Source organism: Salmo salar, chromosome 13 (assembly GCF_965601325.2).
Source record: "Salmo salar chromosome 13, fSalSal1, whole genome shotgun sequence".
In the NCBI taxonomy this organism is placed as follows: domain Eukaryota; kingdom Metazoa; phylum Chordata; class Actinopteri; order Salmoniformes; family Salmonidae; genus Salmo; species Salmo salar.
Window position 1 is genome coordinate 52,701,570 of NC_138303.1, and position 18,862 is coordinate 52,720,431.

The following is an 18,862-nucleotide window of genomic DNA, read 5'->3' on the forward strand; positions in this document are numbered from 1 at the left end:
GCTGTATACATTCTTACGGTGTTTCTCAGTGAAAAATTATTCTTTGACATTGAAACAACATTGAGACATTGAGACAACCATGCTGAGACTATTTGTTATGGACGTCCTATCTTGGTCAGTCTATGTCAGCCAATAAATCCAATTATCATCAGCTTCTGAAAGAGAAGAAATACAAGAATAAAAAAGCCTAGGGTCTCCATTACCTCTATGAGTAAGTTCCAGTTTTATCCACGATGTCTCTTCATATTTCAGGTTCTACTAGACTAAACAACATGACCGATACAAGACTATCCCAATATATACAATTGTTTTTTTTAACCTTTATTAATTTAGACAAGTAAATTAAGAACAAATTCGTATTTACAATAACGGCCTACCACAAAATAGTCATGAGTACAGTACACCTTGGTTAAGAAATACTTTTAAAAATATTTTTGCTGGGCTTGATTGAGCTTACCGGGCACAAAGGAACCAATAGCTTAGTTGCGAAATATCAGGCAATCCAGGCAGGCTAAAGCAAACTATTTAAAATAGTACATTTTGAACCCAGGTCTGGAGAACAGTGCATGAAGATTATTCAGAGAAGGCCCTCTTATGGCTGTGAGCCACTTGGTCCTCCTCAACGAAATGTACATAATTCTGAAACCTTAAAACCACCCCAAAACAGAACTTATCAGCAGTGAGAGTACACTGAATGATTCATACACTCTTTTAAGAGAACTTGAAACCATGGATCTATTTTGGGTTCCGCTTTATATGCACTACTGCTGCTGCTGCAGAGGGATTTAGAGAGGACTAAGTAGTTTGATATTTCTATTGGTTTTCCATGGATTTATTCTCTCCTCTCTCTCTCTCTCTCTCTCTCTCTCTCTCTCTCTCTCTCTCTCTCTCTCTCTCTCTCTCTCTCTCTCTCTCTCTCTCTCTCCTCCCCAGTGATCTTTCTCATCATATGGAGACCAAGGTCATGCCTGATTGAAATATAATAGAAGTGTAGACATCTGGTCTAATACTGTGGGAAGTTAAATCTATTTTAATGGGCCTGCCGCAGTGGATTCTCTCTGATGCACTCCTCGCGGTTCAGTGACAGTAAATCACAATGTTCTCTTATTACCCTGACTGGAATGAGGGCATAGAGAGAGAACAATGAGGGATCCACACCATTTGTTTTTCTCTCCTCCCTCCTCCCCCCTCCCTCCGTTTGCCATGGCTTAAAGAGAATGACATCACAAAAATAAAAATAAAGGGGGATTATGGCTAGGCTATTGTGCCATATGTGATTACCGGGGCTTCCACATTCCCTTGGGGGGATGAGTGACTACAGGCTGACATCTTTTATTTATTTATGTAATTTCAGCAATAATGATGGGATGAAATAGGGAAGTGTGGTGCACCACAATACTAACCCCACAAATATGTCCAGATTTGTAACTGAACTAACAAAGACTTTATGGTGTGCTTCTTTTTCAGCTTCCTCACATTTCATTTTTGGGGTGTTTTTGGTCTGATTTCAAGCTCAACTCAAATAGGCCACACACAGCTGTAATGGAGTGTGTGTGGGGGTCTTTTACCCAACTAAATTAGATCTATTTTGATGTGATATTTGAGGGAATTTCCAGTTGGGGGAGCAGGGTGGAGGATAGCTCAGTCCCCATCCCCCCAAGCCCACCTGTCCTGACGGGATTGGATGGAGAAAACCGCCTTTTTCAATCCACTTATCCCAGTTCTACCTGGCTGTCAGTCAGCCAGCTCTGAAATCTATCTTCTGCTCTTTTTCAATCGAGGGCTATTCATCGCCATCTATTGTATTACACTGGCTAGTTCTGCTGATGCATCACCCCAATGGAGTTTCTTGTCATTTCAGAGCATGGTGGCTAGGTCAAGCGCTTCAACACACTGTCCTTCATCTATTTGACGATCGTTCTGAAATACCCTTCAGCCATTTGTCCTCGCCATTAGTTGATGGGTGTCTTATTTGTCCTCTCTCTGCTCAAGAGGCTCTTTTTGGCATTTGGCACTCCTAGAATGTTGTGTTGTGTTTGAGTAACCTATTCTAACCCAAGTGTCTTCTTCCTATATCTATCTCTTATCTAGAGATGGCTGACATCTCTGTTTATGCATCACAAGCTGCTGCACATCGCCAGAACAAGGCCGATCTGTTGTTTTCTCGACATGGCATATGGCTACTGGACCTGCTTTCAATAGATGCTATGTTTAGTAAAGGTAGAGGGTGTTTGATTAAGCAAATGGAATGCAGTATTCAAGTATATCAAATGTATGCTGTCAAATACTTTCGTTAGTGTGTTTATCCGATAGTATTCAACATAGACATTAATCCATATAACCACTAGTGTTAGATTATCTCATGTGGACAGCCGACACGTACAATGGAACTGTAGAGAGGAGGGAGATATGTAGTGTCCTCAGAGCTTTACAAGCATTTTCTTTCCATAAATAGGAAAGATTTGCTTAAATTTCACCTTTCATGGGAGGGCTAAGGTGGAGGAGTAAGACTGAATCAACATTTGATATTTAGTTTTGACCCTTTTGTTTTATCCACAAGCCGCCATGACCTGAAAGACAGTAGATGTATGAATTAATTATCTACTTTTAAACTTGTTATGTCCTTGTTCAAGATATTATCCCCAAGGGTAGGAAAGGACTTAAAACAATGGAAGGCCTGATTGTAAAATCGCCTCACGCAGCATTCAAATCTTCGAACATGCATCCTACATTAGTTACGTTTTATCTTGGAGAAGGAATAGTCTGAAATACATGATGTTGTTCGGATCAAAGCTAGATGAAATGCATGGAAAGCTAGTTTTGTTGAGCATTTGAAAGTGGTGAATCCATGTAAGAATAAGTGTTTCTTAATTTTTCATAATGTCTTACCAACACAACAGCCAATATCCATGACACAAATATCTCATTGATGCTATAGGCTATGAGGAAAATAGAAAATGGTCATAAAAGTGTCTTAATAAATATACAGTAAGCTCTGACAAACCATACATTATTCCTCCAATACCAACTAGGCCTACTGGAAGACACAATCGGAGGCCAATAGAACTGAATAGAGCCCCAAAAAATGTATAGGGTGTTCTGTAGACAGTTATTTGAGGGTATGGTCTGCCCAAATGATATCCTTGAAAATGCTTGCCAAGTTACATATTTGTCTCTTGTCAAGAAATCCTAAGATATATACACTGCTCAAAAAAATAAAGGGAACACTTAAACAACACAATGTAACTCCAAGTCAATCACACTTCTGTGAAATCAAACTGTCCACTTAGGAAGCAACACTGATTGACAATACATTTCACATGCTGTTGTGCAAATGGAATAGACAACAGGTGGAAATTATAGGCAATTAGCAAGACACCCCCAATAAAGGAGTGGTTCTGCAGGTGGGGACCACAGACCACTTCTCAGTTCTTATGCTTCCTGGCTGATGTTTTGGTCACTTTTGAATGCTGGCGGTGCTTTCACTCTAGTGGTAGCATGAGACGGAGTCTACAACCCACACAAGTGGCTCAGGTAGTGCAGCTCATCCAGGATGGCACATCAATGCGAGCTGTGGCAAGAAGGTTTGCTGTGTCTGTCAGCGTAGTGTCCAGAGCATGGAGACAGGCCAGTACATCAGGAGACGTGGAGGAGGCCGTAGGAGGGCAACAACCCAGCAGCAGGACCGCTACCTCCGCCTTTGTGCAAGGAGGAGCAGGAGGAGCACTGCCAGAGCCCTGCAAAATGACCTCCAGCAGGCCACAAATGTGCATGTGTCTGCTCAAACGGTCAGAAACAGACTCCATGAGGGTGGTATGAGGGCCCGACGTCCACAGGTGGGGGTTGTGCTTACAGCCCAACACCGTGCAGGATGTTTGGCATTTGCCAGAGAACACAAAGATTGGCAAATTCGCCACTGGCGCCCTGTGCTCTTCACAGATGAAGCAGGTTCACACTGAGCACATGTGACAGATGTGGCATTTCTTTGGGGGGCCGCACAGCCCTCCATGTGCTCGCCAGAGGTAGCCTGACTGCCATTAGGTACCGAGATGAGATCCTCAGACCCCTTGTGAGACCATATGCTGGTGCGGTTGGCCCTGGGTTCCTCCTAATGCAAGACAATGCTAGACCTCATGTGGCTGGAGTGTGTCAGCAGTTCCTGAAAGAGGAAGGCATTGATGCTATGGACTGGCCCGCCCGTTCCCCAGACCTGAATCCAATTGAGCACATCTGGGACATCATGTCTTGCTCCATCCACCAACCCCACGTTGCACCACAGACTGTCCAGGAGTTGGCGGATGCTTTAGTCCAGGTCTGGGAGGAGATCCCTCAGGAGACCATCCGCCACCTCATCAGGAGCATGCCCAGGCGTTGTAGGGAGGTCATACAGGCACGTGGAGGCCACACACACACTACTGAGCCTCATTTTGACTTGTTTTAAGGACATTATATCAAAGTTGGATCAGCCTGTAGTGTGGTTTTCTAATAAGTGAGATAAAAAGTATTTGATCCCCTGCTGATTTTGTACGTTTGCCCACTGACAAAGAAATGATCAGTCTATAATTTTAATGGTAGATTTATTTGAACAGTGAGAGACAGAATAACAACAAAAAAATCCAGAAAAATGCATGTCAAAAATTTTATAAATTGATTTGCATTTTAATGAGGGAAATAAGTATGTGACCCCCTCTCAATCAGAAAGATTTCTGGCTCCCAGATGTCTTTTATACAGGTAACGAGCTGAGATTAGGAGCACACTCAGGGAGTGCTTCTAATCTCAGTTTGTTACCTGTATAAAAGACACCTGTCCACAGAAGCAATAAATCAATCAGATTCCAAACTCTCCACCATGGCCAAGACCAAAGAGCTCTCCAAGGATGTCAGGGACAAGATTGTAGACCTACACAAGGCTGGAATGGGCTACAAGACCATCGCCAAGCAGCTTGGTGAGAAGGTGACAACAGTTGGTGCGATTATTCGCAAATGGAAGAAACACAAAAGAACTGTCAATCTCCCTCGGCCTGGGGCTCCATGCAAGATCTCACCTCGTGGAGTTGCAATGATCATGAGAACGGTGAGGAATCAGCCCAGAACTACACGGGAGGATCTTGTCAATGATATCAAGGCAGCTGGGACCATAGTCACCAACAAAACAATTGGTAACACACTACGCCGTGAAGGACTGAAATCCTGCAGCGCCCGCAAGGTCCCCCTGCTCAAGAAAGCACATGTACATGCCCATCTGAAGTTTGCCAATGAACATCTGAATGATTCAGAGGACAACTGGGTGAAAGTGTTGTGGTCAGATGAGACCAAAATGGAGCTCTTTGGCATCAACTCAACTCGCCGTGTTTGGAGGAGGAGGAATGCTGCCTATGACCCTAAGAACACCATCCCCACCGTTAAACATGGAGGTGGAAACATTATGCTTTGGGGGTGTTTTTCTGCTAAGGGGACAGGACAACTTCACCGCATCAAAGGGGTGATGGACAGGGCCATGTACCGTCAAATCTTGGGTGAGAACCTCCTTCCCTCAGCCAGGGCATTGAAAATGGGTCGTGGATGGGTATTCCAGCATGACAATGACCTAAAACACACGGCCAAGGCAACAAAGGAGTGGCTCAAGAAGAAGCTCATTAAGGTCCTGGAGTGGCCTCGCCAGTCTCCAGACCTTAATCCCATAGAAAATCTGTGGAGGGAGCTGAAGGTTCGAGTTGCCAAACGTCAGCCTCGGAACCTTAATGACTTGGAGAAGATCTGCAAAGAAGAGTGGGACAAAATCCCTCCTGAGATGTGTGCAAACCTGGTGGCCAACTACAGGAAACGTCTGACCTCTGTGATTGCCAACAAGGGTTTTGCCACCAAGTACTAAGTCATGTTTTGCAGAGGGGTCAAATACTTTCCTTCCTAATTAAAATGCAAATAATTTTATAACATTTTTGACATGCATTTTTCTGGATTTTTTTGTTGTTATTCTGTCTCTCACTTTTCAAATAAACCTACCATTAAAATTATAGACTGATCATTTCTTTGTCAGTGGGCAAACGTACAAAATCAGCAGGGGATCAAATACTTTTTATCTCACTTATTAGACATAACTACAGCTACACTGTCCTTGAAAGTTTTATGAGAAGTGCAATTCCAATGGACAAAGTGGAAAATAAATGTAGGTTAATAATAACCTGTTATGTGCGAAAACAAGCTCTCCCTGACGTTGGATATAGTAATAGTAGCGATAGTGTTGTAAGAACATCCGCATCAAGATAATCTTCATGTTAAGTGTATGTTATTATGAAAACATAAAGAAAAAAAACCCAGTATTTTTAACTCAATTTCCCATTGAAAAGAAAACGAAAATATTTCAGCCTAATGTAGGTTTATGTCTCTTTTTCTTTGCTTACAATGTTCTATTTTATGATAGTTTTGTCTTGGTTCCATGCACCAACACAGCCGGTTGGAGCATGCCTGAATTTCCTCAGTATTTCTTGCCATTTGTTTGCTAAAAGTATTTGTTTGCAAGATAAATGGCTGCTCTGACAGGCGAGATGACAGCCTACACGAAGATGATATTGAATTGATTTCTGAAATGTTGCAGAACGGACTGCTTGATGTGTACCGTGAGACATGAATCATACAAATTCTATTAAAAAGCTCTTGAATGGCTGACACTGGAATATTACTTGTGATGATTAATTTTCCCCAGTCATTATAAAGGGAGTCAGCATCAGATTGCCTCTGACAAAATTGCTTTTCATTCCCTGGTGAATACCCTCGGTGTGCTTTTGAGAGTGCAAAACCATATTTCTCAGCACAATATTATGTCAAGATAGCCCTTGGAGATACCACAGTGAGGCTTCTTCCTGTACCACCTGATTTGCATTTGCAAAATCATAAGAAAGTATTTTACCTTGTTGTGTTGTCGGGAGAGAAGAGGTAATTTATTGACCTTAGATACAGCTTATAACATAGAGGCTATGTCAGGGGGATTTGGTCAATTCCATCTCAACCCAATTCAGTTCAGGAATCTGATTGAAATCCCAATATGAATCATAACATTGAGGAATGTTGTGAGGATTTTCTATTTAAAATTCAATGAGTTAAAAGGAATAGACCCCAACCGGTGTTGCCAGTGTTTTATGAGTAAAGCTTTGTTTGGGTTCCTCATTAATAAGCCATTAACCTTTAACAGAAATGAGTTTCTTCATCACAAACACATTTCTTTCTTTGTACATGATCTTGCTTTCTGGACTGACACGGAGGCACCCAAGGCAGCGAGAGCTTTACATTCTGCATTACAACATGCTATAGGATTGATTTTAAAAGCTGATTGAGCACATCAGTGTTGGAGATTAAACCAGGATCACTATATTACTGTTTAGCTACATAGTTAAGCATATGCAGTTTGCTTTTCAGGTTAATTAATTATAGTTTAATCTCCTTCTAATAATTAGTGGCTTCATGTCTGATGGCATTTGCTGGTATGTTTGATTTGAATATCTCAACTCCTATGGTCTACACACTTACCATCTCGCTCCTTTTTATCTTCAGTGAGCAAGATTTCCAATATTGTTAGTCACAAATGGTAAATAAACGAATAAATGTGAATCTTGAACTTGAAACCTGTCCTGTCATCTTGTCCCCATTCTCAGAACTACTCCAGTCAAGGCAGAGGAAACAACAGCGGAGGAGGAGGGGATGAAGACTACGAGATCCCCCCCATCACACCCCCCAACCACGCTGACCCCTCTCTGCTTCACCTCATGGACCCCGAGTCGGGCTACACCTTCCACTCACTGCCCCACAACGGCCTGCTCAACCCCTATTCCTACCCAGAGCTGCCTGCTGCCCTCATGATGTCCAATATGTTGGGCCAGGATAGCCATCTTCTCTCGGGGCATAATATGCACTCGGTAAGATTCACCTGTTACAGTACTTCTCCTAGGATTCAATTCATTGTTTTTGTTATTTTCAGCGGGCTTTATAATGGACATGTTATTGTCTTAGAACAGGGATACACACTTGTTTTAATTAGCAGGAGTGTGGAACAAAAGCTAAGGAGACCCCAGCAGACACATGCATCATTTATGCTTTTACACATTCTGCTTTTTGTGACAGACTCCTTCATATCTATTCAATCACCACACTCAAAAATATTTGACTCCCTCAAAGTGAGCACAGAAAGAGAGCAAGGAGCTGTACAGTACACATTTCATTTGCTCTCTGATTGGTAAAACAAAAAAGGGGGTCTTGGAGGAGAAAAGAAAAGGGTTCTCCCTTGTCAGCTACTTTTATCTTTCAAAATGATGCAGAGGACGTCCATTCCAATCCCAGTAAGCGACTATTTCATGTGTTAAACATGGTTCACACTGAGCAAACACCCCTGGCGTACACATTCAAGTCCTTTAATCATAGAATCGAACGAGATGAATTATAAATGGCCCACGTGTGAATAATTCAGCATTATATTCTTTCATCTGACACAAATATAACTTCTGGGTCATAAATATTCATGCTTTAATGTGAGTATCCGTGGCATTTATCCTTGGTTAATCAGGTCTTGTGTGATTTCGGAATCAAAGTGCATAAGTTGTACATTTTATGTGTGGCAGAGAGTGTGCCATTTAAAGTCAGACTTGGGCTTAACCTTTTCACATGTGAGCTGCAAATATCTCTAACAGTCGCCACAGCGTGAATTGTTTTATGCACGTGATGTCAGAATGCACTCACTGTTCCAAAATGTGATTGTTATGCAATAGGACAGTTGACACGCGCTGCCTGCTAATTAGCTATAGGCTATGTTTCAACTTGTCAATTTCTCATTATTTTCGAAGAAGTTTTATTTATTTAACAGTTTGAATTGAGGTGTGTTCCGCCTCCTCATTAATTCACATAGAAGTATCCCATTTCAGTGTTGTGGACAAGTTATGTTTGAGGCTATACTGAGCCGGACAAACTTCTCTCTTCGAGGAGAGCTCAAGCACTTCCACCAATGTTTCCGCAGATCAAGTATGCAGACATTAGTGCAGTCTTGCACAAATTGGCATATTTTCTGGCTGGCGCTCGCATTACCTTCCTTGTTGTTTTCCTTACAAATAATAACTTTGGACATGTCTGCATTCCTATCTGTCACGTCCTGACCAGCAGAGGGAGTAATTGTATTATATTTGGTTAGGACGTGGCAGAGGGGTATTTGTTTCATATGGTTCGGGTTGTGTGTGTTATTTAAGGGGTGTTTGGTTTATGTAGTCTGGGGGTTGAGTCATTGTTCTAGTGTTGGTTTTCTATGGTTTATCTAGTTGTTCTGTTTCTTTGTTAGTCTGTGTGGCTCCCGATCAGGAACAGCTGTATGTCGTTGTTCCTGATTGGGAGTCATATATTAGGTGTGTGTTTTTCCACCTGGGGTTTGTGGGTTGTTGTCTTTAGCACTGCTGCTTTATGTTAGCCTGCTAAACTGTACCTGCCGTTTCTGATTTTCTTGTTTTTTCGTGTTCACATTGTTTAATAAATTAATGATGAGCACTCAACCTGCTGCGTATTGGTCCACCTTTTCCGACAGCGATTTCTCTATCTTCAGACGAAGAGGAGCGTTACACTATCAAAGTAAGTGCCTTATTTTCTGTATATTGTGTTGTCGTTTCCACTGTAACATACAGTACCAGTCAAAAGTTTGGACACACCTACTCATTCCAGGGTTTTTCTTCAATTTTTACTATTTTCTACATTGTAGAATAATAGTGAAGACATCAAAACTTTAAAATAACACATATGGAATCATGTAGTAACCAAAAGTGTGAAACAAATCAAAATGTATTTTATATTTGAGACTCTTCAAAGTAGTCACCCTTTGCCTTGATGACAGCTTTGCACACTCTTGGCATTCTCTCAACCTGCTTCATGAGGTTGTCACCTGGAATGTGCTTAGTGGGACTATCATTTGTTTTTCAACAGGACAATGACCCAACACACCTCCAGGATGTGTAAGGGCTATTTGACCTAGAAGGAGAGTGATGGAACACCTCATCAGATCACCTGGCCTCCACAGTCACCCAACCTCAACCCAATTGAGATGGTTTGGGATGAGTTGGACCGCAAAGTGAAGGAAAAACAGCCAACAAGTGCTCAGCATATGTGGGAACTCCTTCAAGACTGTTGGAAAAGCATTCCAGGTGAAGCTGGTTGAGAGAATGCCAAGAGTGTGCAAAGCTGTCATCAAGGCAAAGGGTAGGTACTCTAAAATCAAAAATATATTTTGATTTGTTTAACCTGTTAGGGCTAGGGGGCAGTATTGACACAGCCGGATAAAAAAACGTACCCGATTTAATCTGGTTACTACTCCTGCCCAGTAACTAGAATATGCATATAATTATTTGGATAGAAAACACCCTAAAGTTTCTAAAACTGTTTGAATTGTGTCTGTGAGTATAACAGAACTCATATGGCAGGCCAAAACCTGAGAAGATTTCAAGCAGGAAGTGGCCTGTCTGAGAAGTAGTGTTTCATCTTGGCTCTTTTTATTGAAGACTCAGGATCTGTGCAATAACGTGACACTTCCTACGGCTTCCATAGGCTCTCAGAGCCCGGGAAAAAGCTGAACGATATCGAGGCAGGCTCTGGCTGAAACACTTTATCGCTTTTGGCAAGTGGCCACTCAGAGTACTATGGGCTTAGGCGCGTGCCCGCGTCGACCGAATGCTTTCTTTTCCTTTGTCTGTTTACCTAAACGCAGATTCCCGGTCGGAATATTATCGCTTTTTTATGAGGAAAAATGGCATAAAAATTGATTTTAAACAGCGGTTGACATGCTTCGAAGTACGGTAATGGAATATTTAGAAAAATTTGTCACGAATTGCGCCATGCTCGCCACCCTTATTTACTCTTTAGGATAGTATCTTGAACGCACGAACAAAACGCCGCTATTTGGATATAACGATGGATTATTTTGGACCAAACCAACATTTGTTATTGAAGTAGAAGTCCTGGGAGTGCATTCTGACGAAGACAACAAAGGTAATAACATTTTTCTTATAGTAAATCTGACTTTGATGAGTGCTAAACTTGCTGGGTGTCTAAATAGCTAGCCCTGTGATGCCGGGCTATCTACTGAGAATATTGCAAAATGTGCTTTCACCGAAAAGCTATTTTAAAATCGGACATATCGAGTGCATAGAGGAGTTCTGTATCTATAATTCTTAAAATAATTGTTATGCTTTTTGTGAACGTTTATCGTGAGTAATTTAGTAAATTCACCGACAGTGTTCGGTGGGAATGCTAGTCACATGCTAGTCACATGCTAATGTAGAAAGCTGGTTTTTGATATAAATATGAACTTGATTGAACAAAACATGCATGTATTGTATAACATAATGTCCTAGGGTTGTCATCTGATGAAGATCATCAAAGGTTAGTGCTACATTTAGCTGTGGTTTGGGTTTATGTGACATTATATGCTAGCTTGAAAAATGGGTGTCTGATTATTTCTGGCTGGGTACTCTGCTGACATAATCGAATGTTTTGATTTCGTTGTAAAGCCTTTTTGAAATCGGACAGTGTGGTTAGATTAACGAGAGTCTTATCTTTAAAATGGTGTAAAATAGTCATATTATTGAAAAATTGAAGTAATAGCATTTGTAAGGTATTTGAATAACGCGCCACAGGATTCAACTGGCTGTTGAGAAGGTGGGACGCAAGCGTCCACCTAGCCCATAGAGGTTAACACTTTTTTGGTTACTACATGATTCCATATGTGTTATTTTCACCCTTGAATGAGTAGGTGTGTCTAAACTTTTGACTGGTACTCTATGTATGGAGAATAGTGTATTTACAGTTTTATTCACATTTTCAAGTACTGGTGACAAATAATGCAATCTGATTATTGCATAGGTTGTAATGGACACTTATGATGTGTGTGTAAAATATATATTTTTTAAATGTTCTACTGATTATAATGAGTTTATGCTAAGCTATGTGTGGTGCCATTGACATTACACAATGCATTCTGGTTGTCACGTAAATGTCTGTCAGACAAAAGATGTTATAATGAGGTGAAGGTTAAACGTCCAGAGGTGAATGAAGGGAATTGAATGATCGTAGATGACACACCCCCTTCAACATGCAGTTAAATGTCCAGAGGTGAATGAAGGCAAGTGAATGATCGTAGACGACACACCCCCTTCAACATGCATACTGTAAACAGACCAAACTCCTCGTCTCCTCTTTGGTTGACGCAAAAAAACAAACATGGCAGCACGCACAAACTAGCATCGTCGGATTACTTTCGATTTCTAGAAAGTGTTTTACTCAATTATTTCAATCAATGCTGAGCTCACCCGTGATGGGATGAATTATAAATAGTAATTGCTATTAGTTAATTCATATTGTGGTTTCTGACAGCCGGGAGTTATCTAAATATGACCCTAGGACTAATGTAGCCTACATTTTCCGGTTTGGATGATAGTGTATGTTGTCGCTACTTCTGTGACTGTCTGAACATTGTATCCTGTCACGCCTGCTCCCGCCTCCCTTCTCTGGAGCTCAAGGGCGCCAGGCTGCCCTTCATTACGCACACCTGTCACCATTCATTATGCACATCAGTGCTCATTGGACTCACCTGGACTCCTTTACTTTGTTGATTGACCCTCTATATCTGTCTGTTCCTCAATTTGTTCCCCGTGTCAGCATTATTGTTGTTTTGTTTTCCTCTGTCCAGACGCTGTCTGTATTCTGTTCCTGTCTGTGTTTCATTAAATGTTCACTCCCTGTACTTGCTTCTCGTCTCCAGCGTCGTTCCTCACACATCCAAAAATAAACTGGTCACATTCAGGACATAACTTTGTAAGGACTGTGTTTGTGCAAAATGTTTCTGTGAAGAAACAGTGTGGCTAGCTCAAATGCTGACTTGCGTCAATCGAAGCTGGACGTTCTATATAAGCATTCTAATCACACGGGTTTGAGCGTACGCTGCAGGGACCACAGTAGAATGATCACTCCCGTTTGTTGGTGCGTGTGAAAAGGTCATTAAGTCACTGTGTTGAACATACTAGTGAGCTGAATATAGCTGGTGCCATGGAGATGCACAGTAATGTAGTACATAATGTGCAAGAGTATTTATGTGTTTATTTATTTCATTATATGTTTGGCAATTTTTCATAGCAAATACAGCTTTAATTGGTACAATTGGTGTGAGGCTGGTGACGGAGGTGTGTGTGCGTGCATTTGGGCGTGTTCATGTTCATGCCATGCGTACGTGGTTACACGCACAAACATGTATGGGAGAAAGCAGCTCCCTTTTCTTCTTGGTGTAATAGGCCAATAACATTTCCGTATGAAAGACAGTCCTGGTTTTTAAACAGCTTTCGATTCACCTTTGCAATTATTTATTTTCAAATAGTCCTTCAGGGTAATGTTCCATTTTCTTATTTCACACCCCCTTTTCTCATAAATGAACCGTCATTGCCATAAATCACTGCAAACAGAGACTTGCACACACCGTGAAAGGTCCAAAGATTTATGTAACACATTCATGTTTTCCACTTCCTCATTTTAGTACTACTCTACTGGAGCCTGGCTAATAATAGTGACTATTAATATTTCCTGTTGCCTAGCAACCTGAGCAAGTAATAGCTTACGCTGGAAAAATAGATGACCGATAAGGGAAAAAATTCAATTCATTTATTATCTTTGGGGACAAGAGGAGCTTATTTCTCAGGCTGAGGCATAGAAAAGTAAGCTGAAATATCTTAAAGGAATTGAAGATGAGGTTATTTTCAATTTCATTCCATTAAGAAAGGATTTGACGTTTTTCCTATGATGTCAATTAACCTTAATTTCATGCCAATAAAGTCATAATAGACAGATTCAATTCATATTTCTGTCATAGGCACTGCACAGTATTTGTGTTTTAGGAACGTACTGTATAAATAAGGCAGAATGTTAGGTTTTTGCAAAGTGGGGAAATGTAAAAGAAATAAAGGTTCCCTTAGTATTCGGTGAAGGCATACACTGATCATGACATTTACATTTTAGTCATTCAGCAGACACTCTTATCCAGAGCGATTTACAGTAGTGAATGCATACATTTCATGCATTTTTTTTTTTTTGTTGTACTGGCCCCCCGTGGGAATCGAACCCACAACCCTGGCATTGCACACACCATGCTCTACCAACTGAGCCACTGATCCTGAACATACATTTGTGTCAATTGTTTTCTTCCATTGTAGCTGTACTTTTTTATTCAACAACAATGCCTCAAGGATACATTTCATATCAGCAATGATAACTATCTTACGCTGTATGTAAACTCCCTTACAAATACAAGCTCAGCTGGAGCAATAGATATTGCTCATCTCCCGGGATGATGTTACTTGTTTTAGTACAACATTTAGCCTAAGGCTAAAGCTCAGTACACTTCTTTCTGCTTAGGGATCCTCTTTTCCACCATGCATCTCATGGTTTCCAATCACACAGCAAACGGTTAACGGAGAAATTCAGTTCAGAGAAATTACATTCTCTTTATGTTTGTTGTCTTACCTTGAATGCATTATTTTGGACAAGGAGTGATCTGCAATCCCCTTTCTTTTGTTTAACTAGACACTATACTGTACATATCTACATATGCCGTTTTGTTGAACTATCCCTTTAAGGCATTACAGTATTGTGAGCAGTAGATCTAACCATGACCATCAATAGCATTTTTAGAAATGCCCACTTGTTCAGTTTTTGTTGTAGTTGTCTCAAATAGCACATCTTTTTTAACTGAGAGTAAAGTATGTCACAAATATCTCTGATCACTGGTGGAGCACATGATAATAGTAATACCCTTGCTCTCTCCATCAGAACCCTCTTCTTTTTTCCTCAGAATTCATCTCATTTTTGACAGCCTCCTCCCTCTCAGTTCATTCTGACTGCTCTGAAGGCAGAAGTATTAGCTGCTAAATCACTGGATGACATGTGCAGTAGATGGAAAAATGGACTTGAAGCAATGATAAGAAATAGTTATATTTAGGTATTTAAAAGCTATGTTGATGTGATTGTTTATATGATATGTAGCTTGGACTTAGATATAAAAGTAGTGGTATGTTTTATGATGGTTCAAAGGAATTCATATTACATCAAGATACTGTATGTTTATTCAGAATATTTAATTTATCTAGACTTTTAATCTAAGCCTGCCTTTCTACAATGCATTTGCATGTAGTAGCTAACACCAAACTGTCTTTATTGCTAATTACAATAATGACATAAATCATAAATGTGGTTATACAGCTAGCAAGATAAGTTTCCATAACATGAGGGAATGGTTTGGATATGTTATCCTTGATTATAAACATACAGTGGCTTGCCATTGGTAAAGTCAGCGGCCCACCACTCATTTGGCTGATGGGTTTTCCAGAGGTTCAGACGGCAGTAGCCAACACTACTTTATAGAGTATAGGCTATCGACATGGGTCCATTATCAGCTTATAGTGGTGTGCTCAGCCTCATTGCCATCATTGGTCCAATAGGTGCTTGCTGGCTGGATAATGTTTTATAAGATGGTTAGGTGTTTAGCCAAGTGTGATATCCCAACCCACCCCTGCCCTCTGTTGTCTAAGGCCAGACAGATACAAAGTTTGGATGGGACATTGAACAATGCATAATTTCTCGAAGTGGGATGGAGTGCTCATTATGCCTGCATTTAAAAACCCTATCACAGCTAGGCCTCATTGTCAATGTTGCCTGCTCACCCCAGTGTGCTACTGCGGGGGGGCTTCATGTTTGACAGGCCCCCAGATCCCCGAGCCTGGCTGGTCTGGCTCATTTTTGCGAGAGGGGAGATGGGAGTGAGAATTGTCTCTTTGAAAAAGAGGAGGGAATTCCCTGGCAGGTGGTAATGAGGGTCGAGGAGGGGGCCGAGCACGTTGCCGAGGAGAACGACGGCACATTTAAATTTGGAAACTGAACGCCTGCCGACATCTCATTATAAGCGTAATGAGGGTGGTTTGGGGAAAAGCCCACTGCCAAAAAAGCTCAGCCAAATCTGCAAGTTCATGTAGCAAGATTTGTTCAATCTTGTTAAACATGTGGCGCTACATAGTTATTTTGGCAGGGTGCATCTGTTACTAGACCACAGGCTGGCCACTGTATCATAGTGCTGAGACGTCACTACAGCCGGCCCGTGACCGGATGCCCCATAGGCCAGGGGCTTTCCTTGGCTCATCACGCTCTAGCATCTCCTTGTGGTGGGCCAGGCACCTGCCTGCAAGCTGACTTCGGTCATCACTTCGGTAGTCAGTGTTTCCTCTGACACGTTGGTGTGGCTGGTTTACGGGCTAAGCGAGCAGTGTGTTATGTTTTGGAGGAAGTATTGTCCCGACCTTCACCTCTCCTGAGCCCGTTGGGGAGTTGCAGCGATTAGACTACATCGTAACTACCAATTGAATATCTTGAGATTGAGGAGCAAAATGGGGAAAATAAATAACTACAAAATAAATCAAATAAATAAAGAATATGAAGTGTCCAGTTGGCATTACTGTTGTGATGCAAAGCTAATGTTATCTTCAGACTGTTGAAGGCCATACTTGCTTAATCAATATAAAAAACTGGATTATGCTCCTATGCAATAATAACATATTAAAGGGATAGTTCACTCTTATTACAAAATTACTCATAACTCTGAAAGCAGTCTAGGAGACAAGGAGAAACAACAATCCACGCTTTGGGAGTGTTTACCTAGCCACTGTAACCAATAGTTAACATAAGCTTTTTCTTAGCAAATATCAATGGAAGCCAATGTTTAGAATGTTTCAAATCACATGCCCAAGCATGGATAACTGTCTCACCTTCTCTATAGACTGCTTTCAGGGTAAGAAAACAGGTAAGCAATTCTTACATTTGGATGAAATATCACTTTATTACTGTTGGATGTTATACAGTAGAGAATACCATTGATGGGCATCCATCTTTTTGTCAAATGAAATACCCACAACAAAAAACATTCCACCTGTAGCTAAGACAGTTATTTATATAGAAAGCGAAACAAGATGTCACATTATTCCAGTTGAAGGCAACAGTGCAGGCAGGTCATATGAGATGTGTCTCAGGCCTGCACAGACTGTATGGTAGAGACTTCATTGCTTTCTTTATAGCCCGTTTTAGATCTACACGAAGTGTTTGTTTTGAAAGTGTCTGTGGTTGTTTGTTTGTGTTTTCAGGATACATTTTTGTCAGACTCACTGACTGTTACAATGTTATGTGAGCTTGACTTAATTTTATTTCATTTAATATTTTAAAAGACATGTATTTTGCGTCACTTGGCATTTTAGACAGACAGGATAAAACAGCACCACCATTTTAAAAGCAGCAACATAAAAAGCCTATTGTTGGCTGCCATTATTGACAGGATCATAGTGAGTATATGGAAGGTGAATCAAATGTTTACGGTCAGAATTAGCCAATCAACATATTATTCAAATCAGTATGTGATTATAAAAACATTAATGGTCATATTCAAAGAGCATAACCTCAAGAATATACTGATTACATTTGTGGCTAAAATTGACAAATTCTGCTGTTTGAAGTAAAGAAAGCAGTGAAGTCTCTACCATACAGTCTGTGCAGGCCTGAGACACATCTCATATGACCTGCCTGCACTGTTGCCTTCAACTGGAATAATGTGACATCTTGTTTCGCTTTCTATATAAATAACTGTCTTAGCTACAGGTGGAATGTTTTTTGTTGTGGGTATTTCATTTGACAAAAAGATGGATGTCCATCAATGGTATTCTCTCGACAACAGGTTGTGAGCAATATGTCTTTCTGAAAATAATAAATGTCAGGGCACTATGATTCGCTTTGAATAAAAACAAATATCTTATTAAAGAAAGTGTTTAATAAAAGTAAATCTTTGCTTTGAGAGGCTTATTATGCATGGATGAGAGTGAAGTAATGAAGACGTGTATTAAAGAATTGAACATTTAAAACAAATGACCAATTATTGCAGCTCATGAATATCCATGCTGCTAATTCAAATAACCTTAGGCAACTGTTAAGAATAATGAATATTTAAAACAGCATGGTCGTAGAGTTTTTGAACATTGCATTAGCTGACTTTCTAAGATGTACAAGAGTAAACAATTGAATCTGGAGTACCGCTTTTAATCATGATGAAAAAAGTTCTGGTTCATGTTGCAGTACATAATAGTTCCAGTACAGTAAAGTACTAATATTTTATCATGGAGAGAAGACGCACAAGGAAAAGAGTACTTACTATTTAGTATAACTAACATAAACCTCATACGTTTCTAATACCAATATCCAGAAATCTAGGGCAGAGGGAAGGCAGCGACTTACCAGATTGGGACACACTCCAGACGGACAAAACGTTGCTTTTCTACGCTAGTCTGAAGAGGGGAACCTGCTTACAGTACACATCGACAGTGGGACAAATTGCCCATTTGCCCATTTAAAAGGGGCTCGCTTTTTCCTTTGAAGGATCAGCATGGCGAAGTCGTCCTCGATCGCTAGTGCGACGCTAATTAAGCCTAGCACACAGCGAACCTGTGGGGGATAATGTCCCATTATCAGAGTCATTTGTTTCAATTAAATGCTTTGTGATTCTACAATAGCAGCCGCGGCCCCGTGCACGAGGAAGCCATTACTCTCACCCAGGGAGCGACTGTGGTTCGGGTTGAGTCAGTTCTCAGGATTAGGCCCTACTACCTATTTTCACCAGCAGTAGCGTTCGCTTAACACAGCTGCTTTAGGCCTGCAAGCAAGAGAGGGTGTAGCATACATAGGCCTACATTACAACCAGTGACACTTTATTTGAAGGGACTTCATAACACATTCATAACCCATACATAACATTATCATTAGCAGTACATGA

General features: G+C 40.8%; 1 protein-coding gene across 2 annotated transcripts in view; it reads left to right on the top strand.

The window, feature by feature from the left end:
- The window catches only part of LOC106567461 (TOX high mobility group box family member 2), a 133,197-nt gene that overhangs the window by 78,906 nt on the left and 35,429 nt on the right, over nucleotides 1-18,862 (top strand). For both annotated transcript variants that reach the window (XM_045693375.2, XM_045693376.2), the window contains one exon: nucleotides 7,650-7,910. In XM_045693375.2, the coding sequence (XP_045549331.1) occupies nucleotides 7,650-7,910 (261 nt within the window). The remainder of the gene's footprint in view (nucleotides 1-7,649; nucleotides 7,911-18,862) is intronic.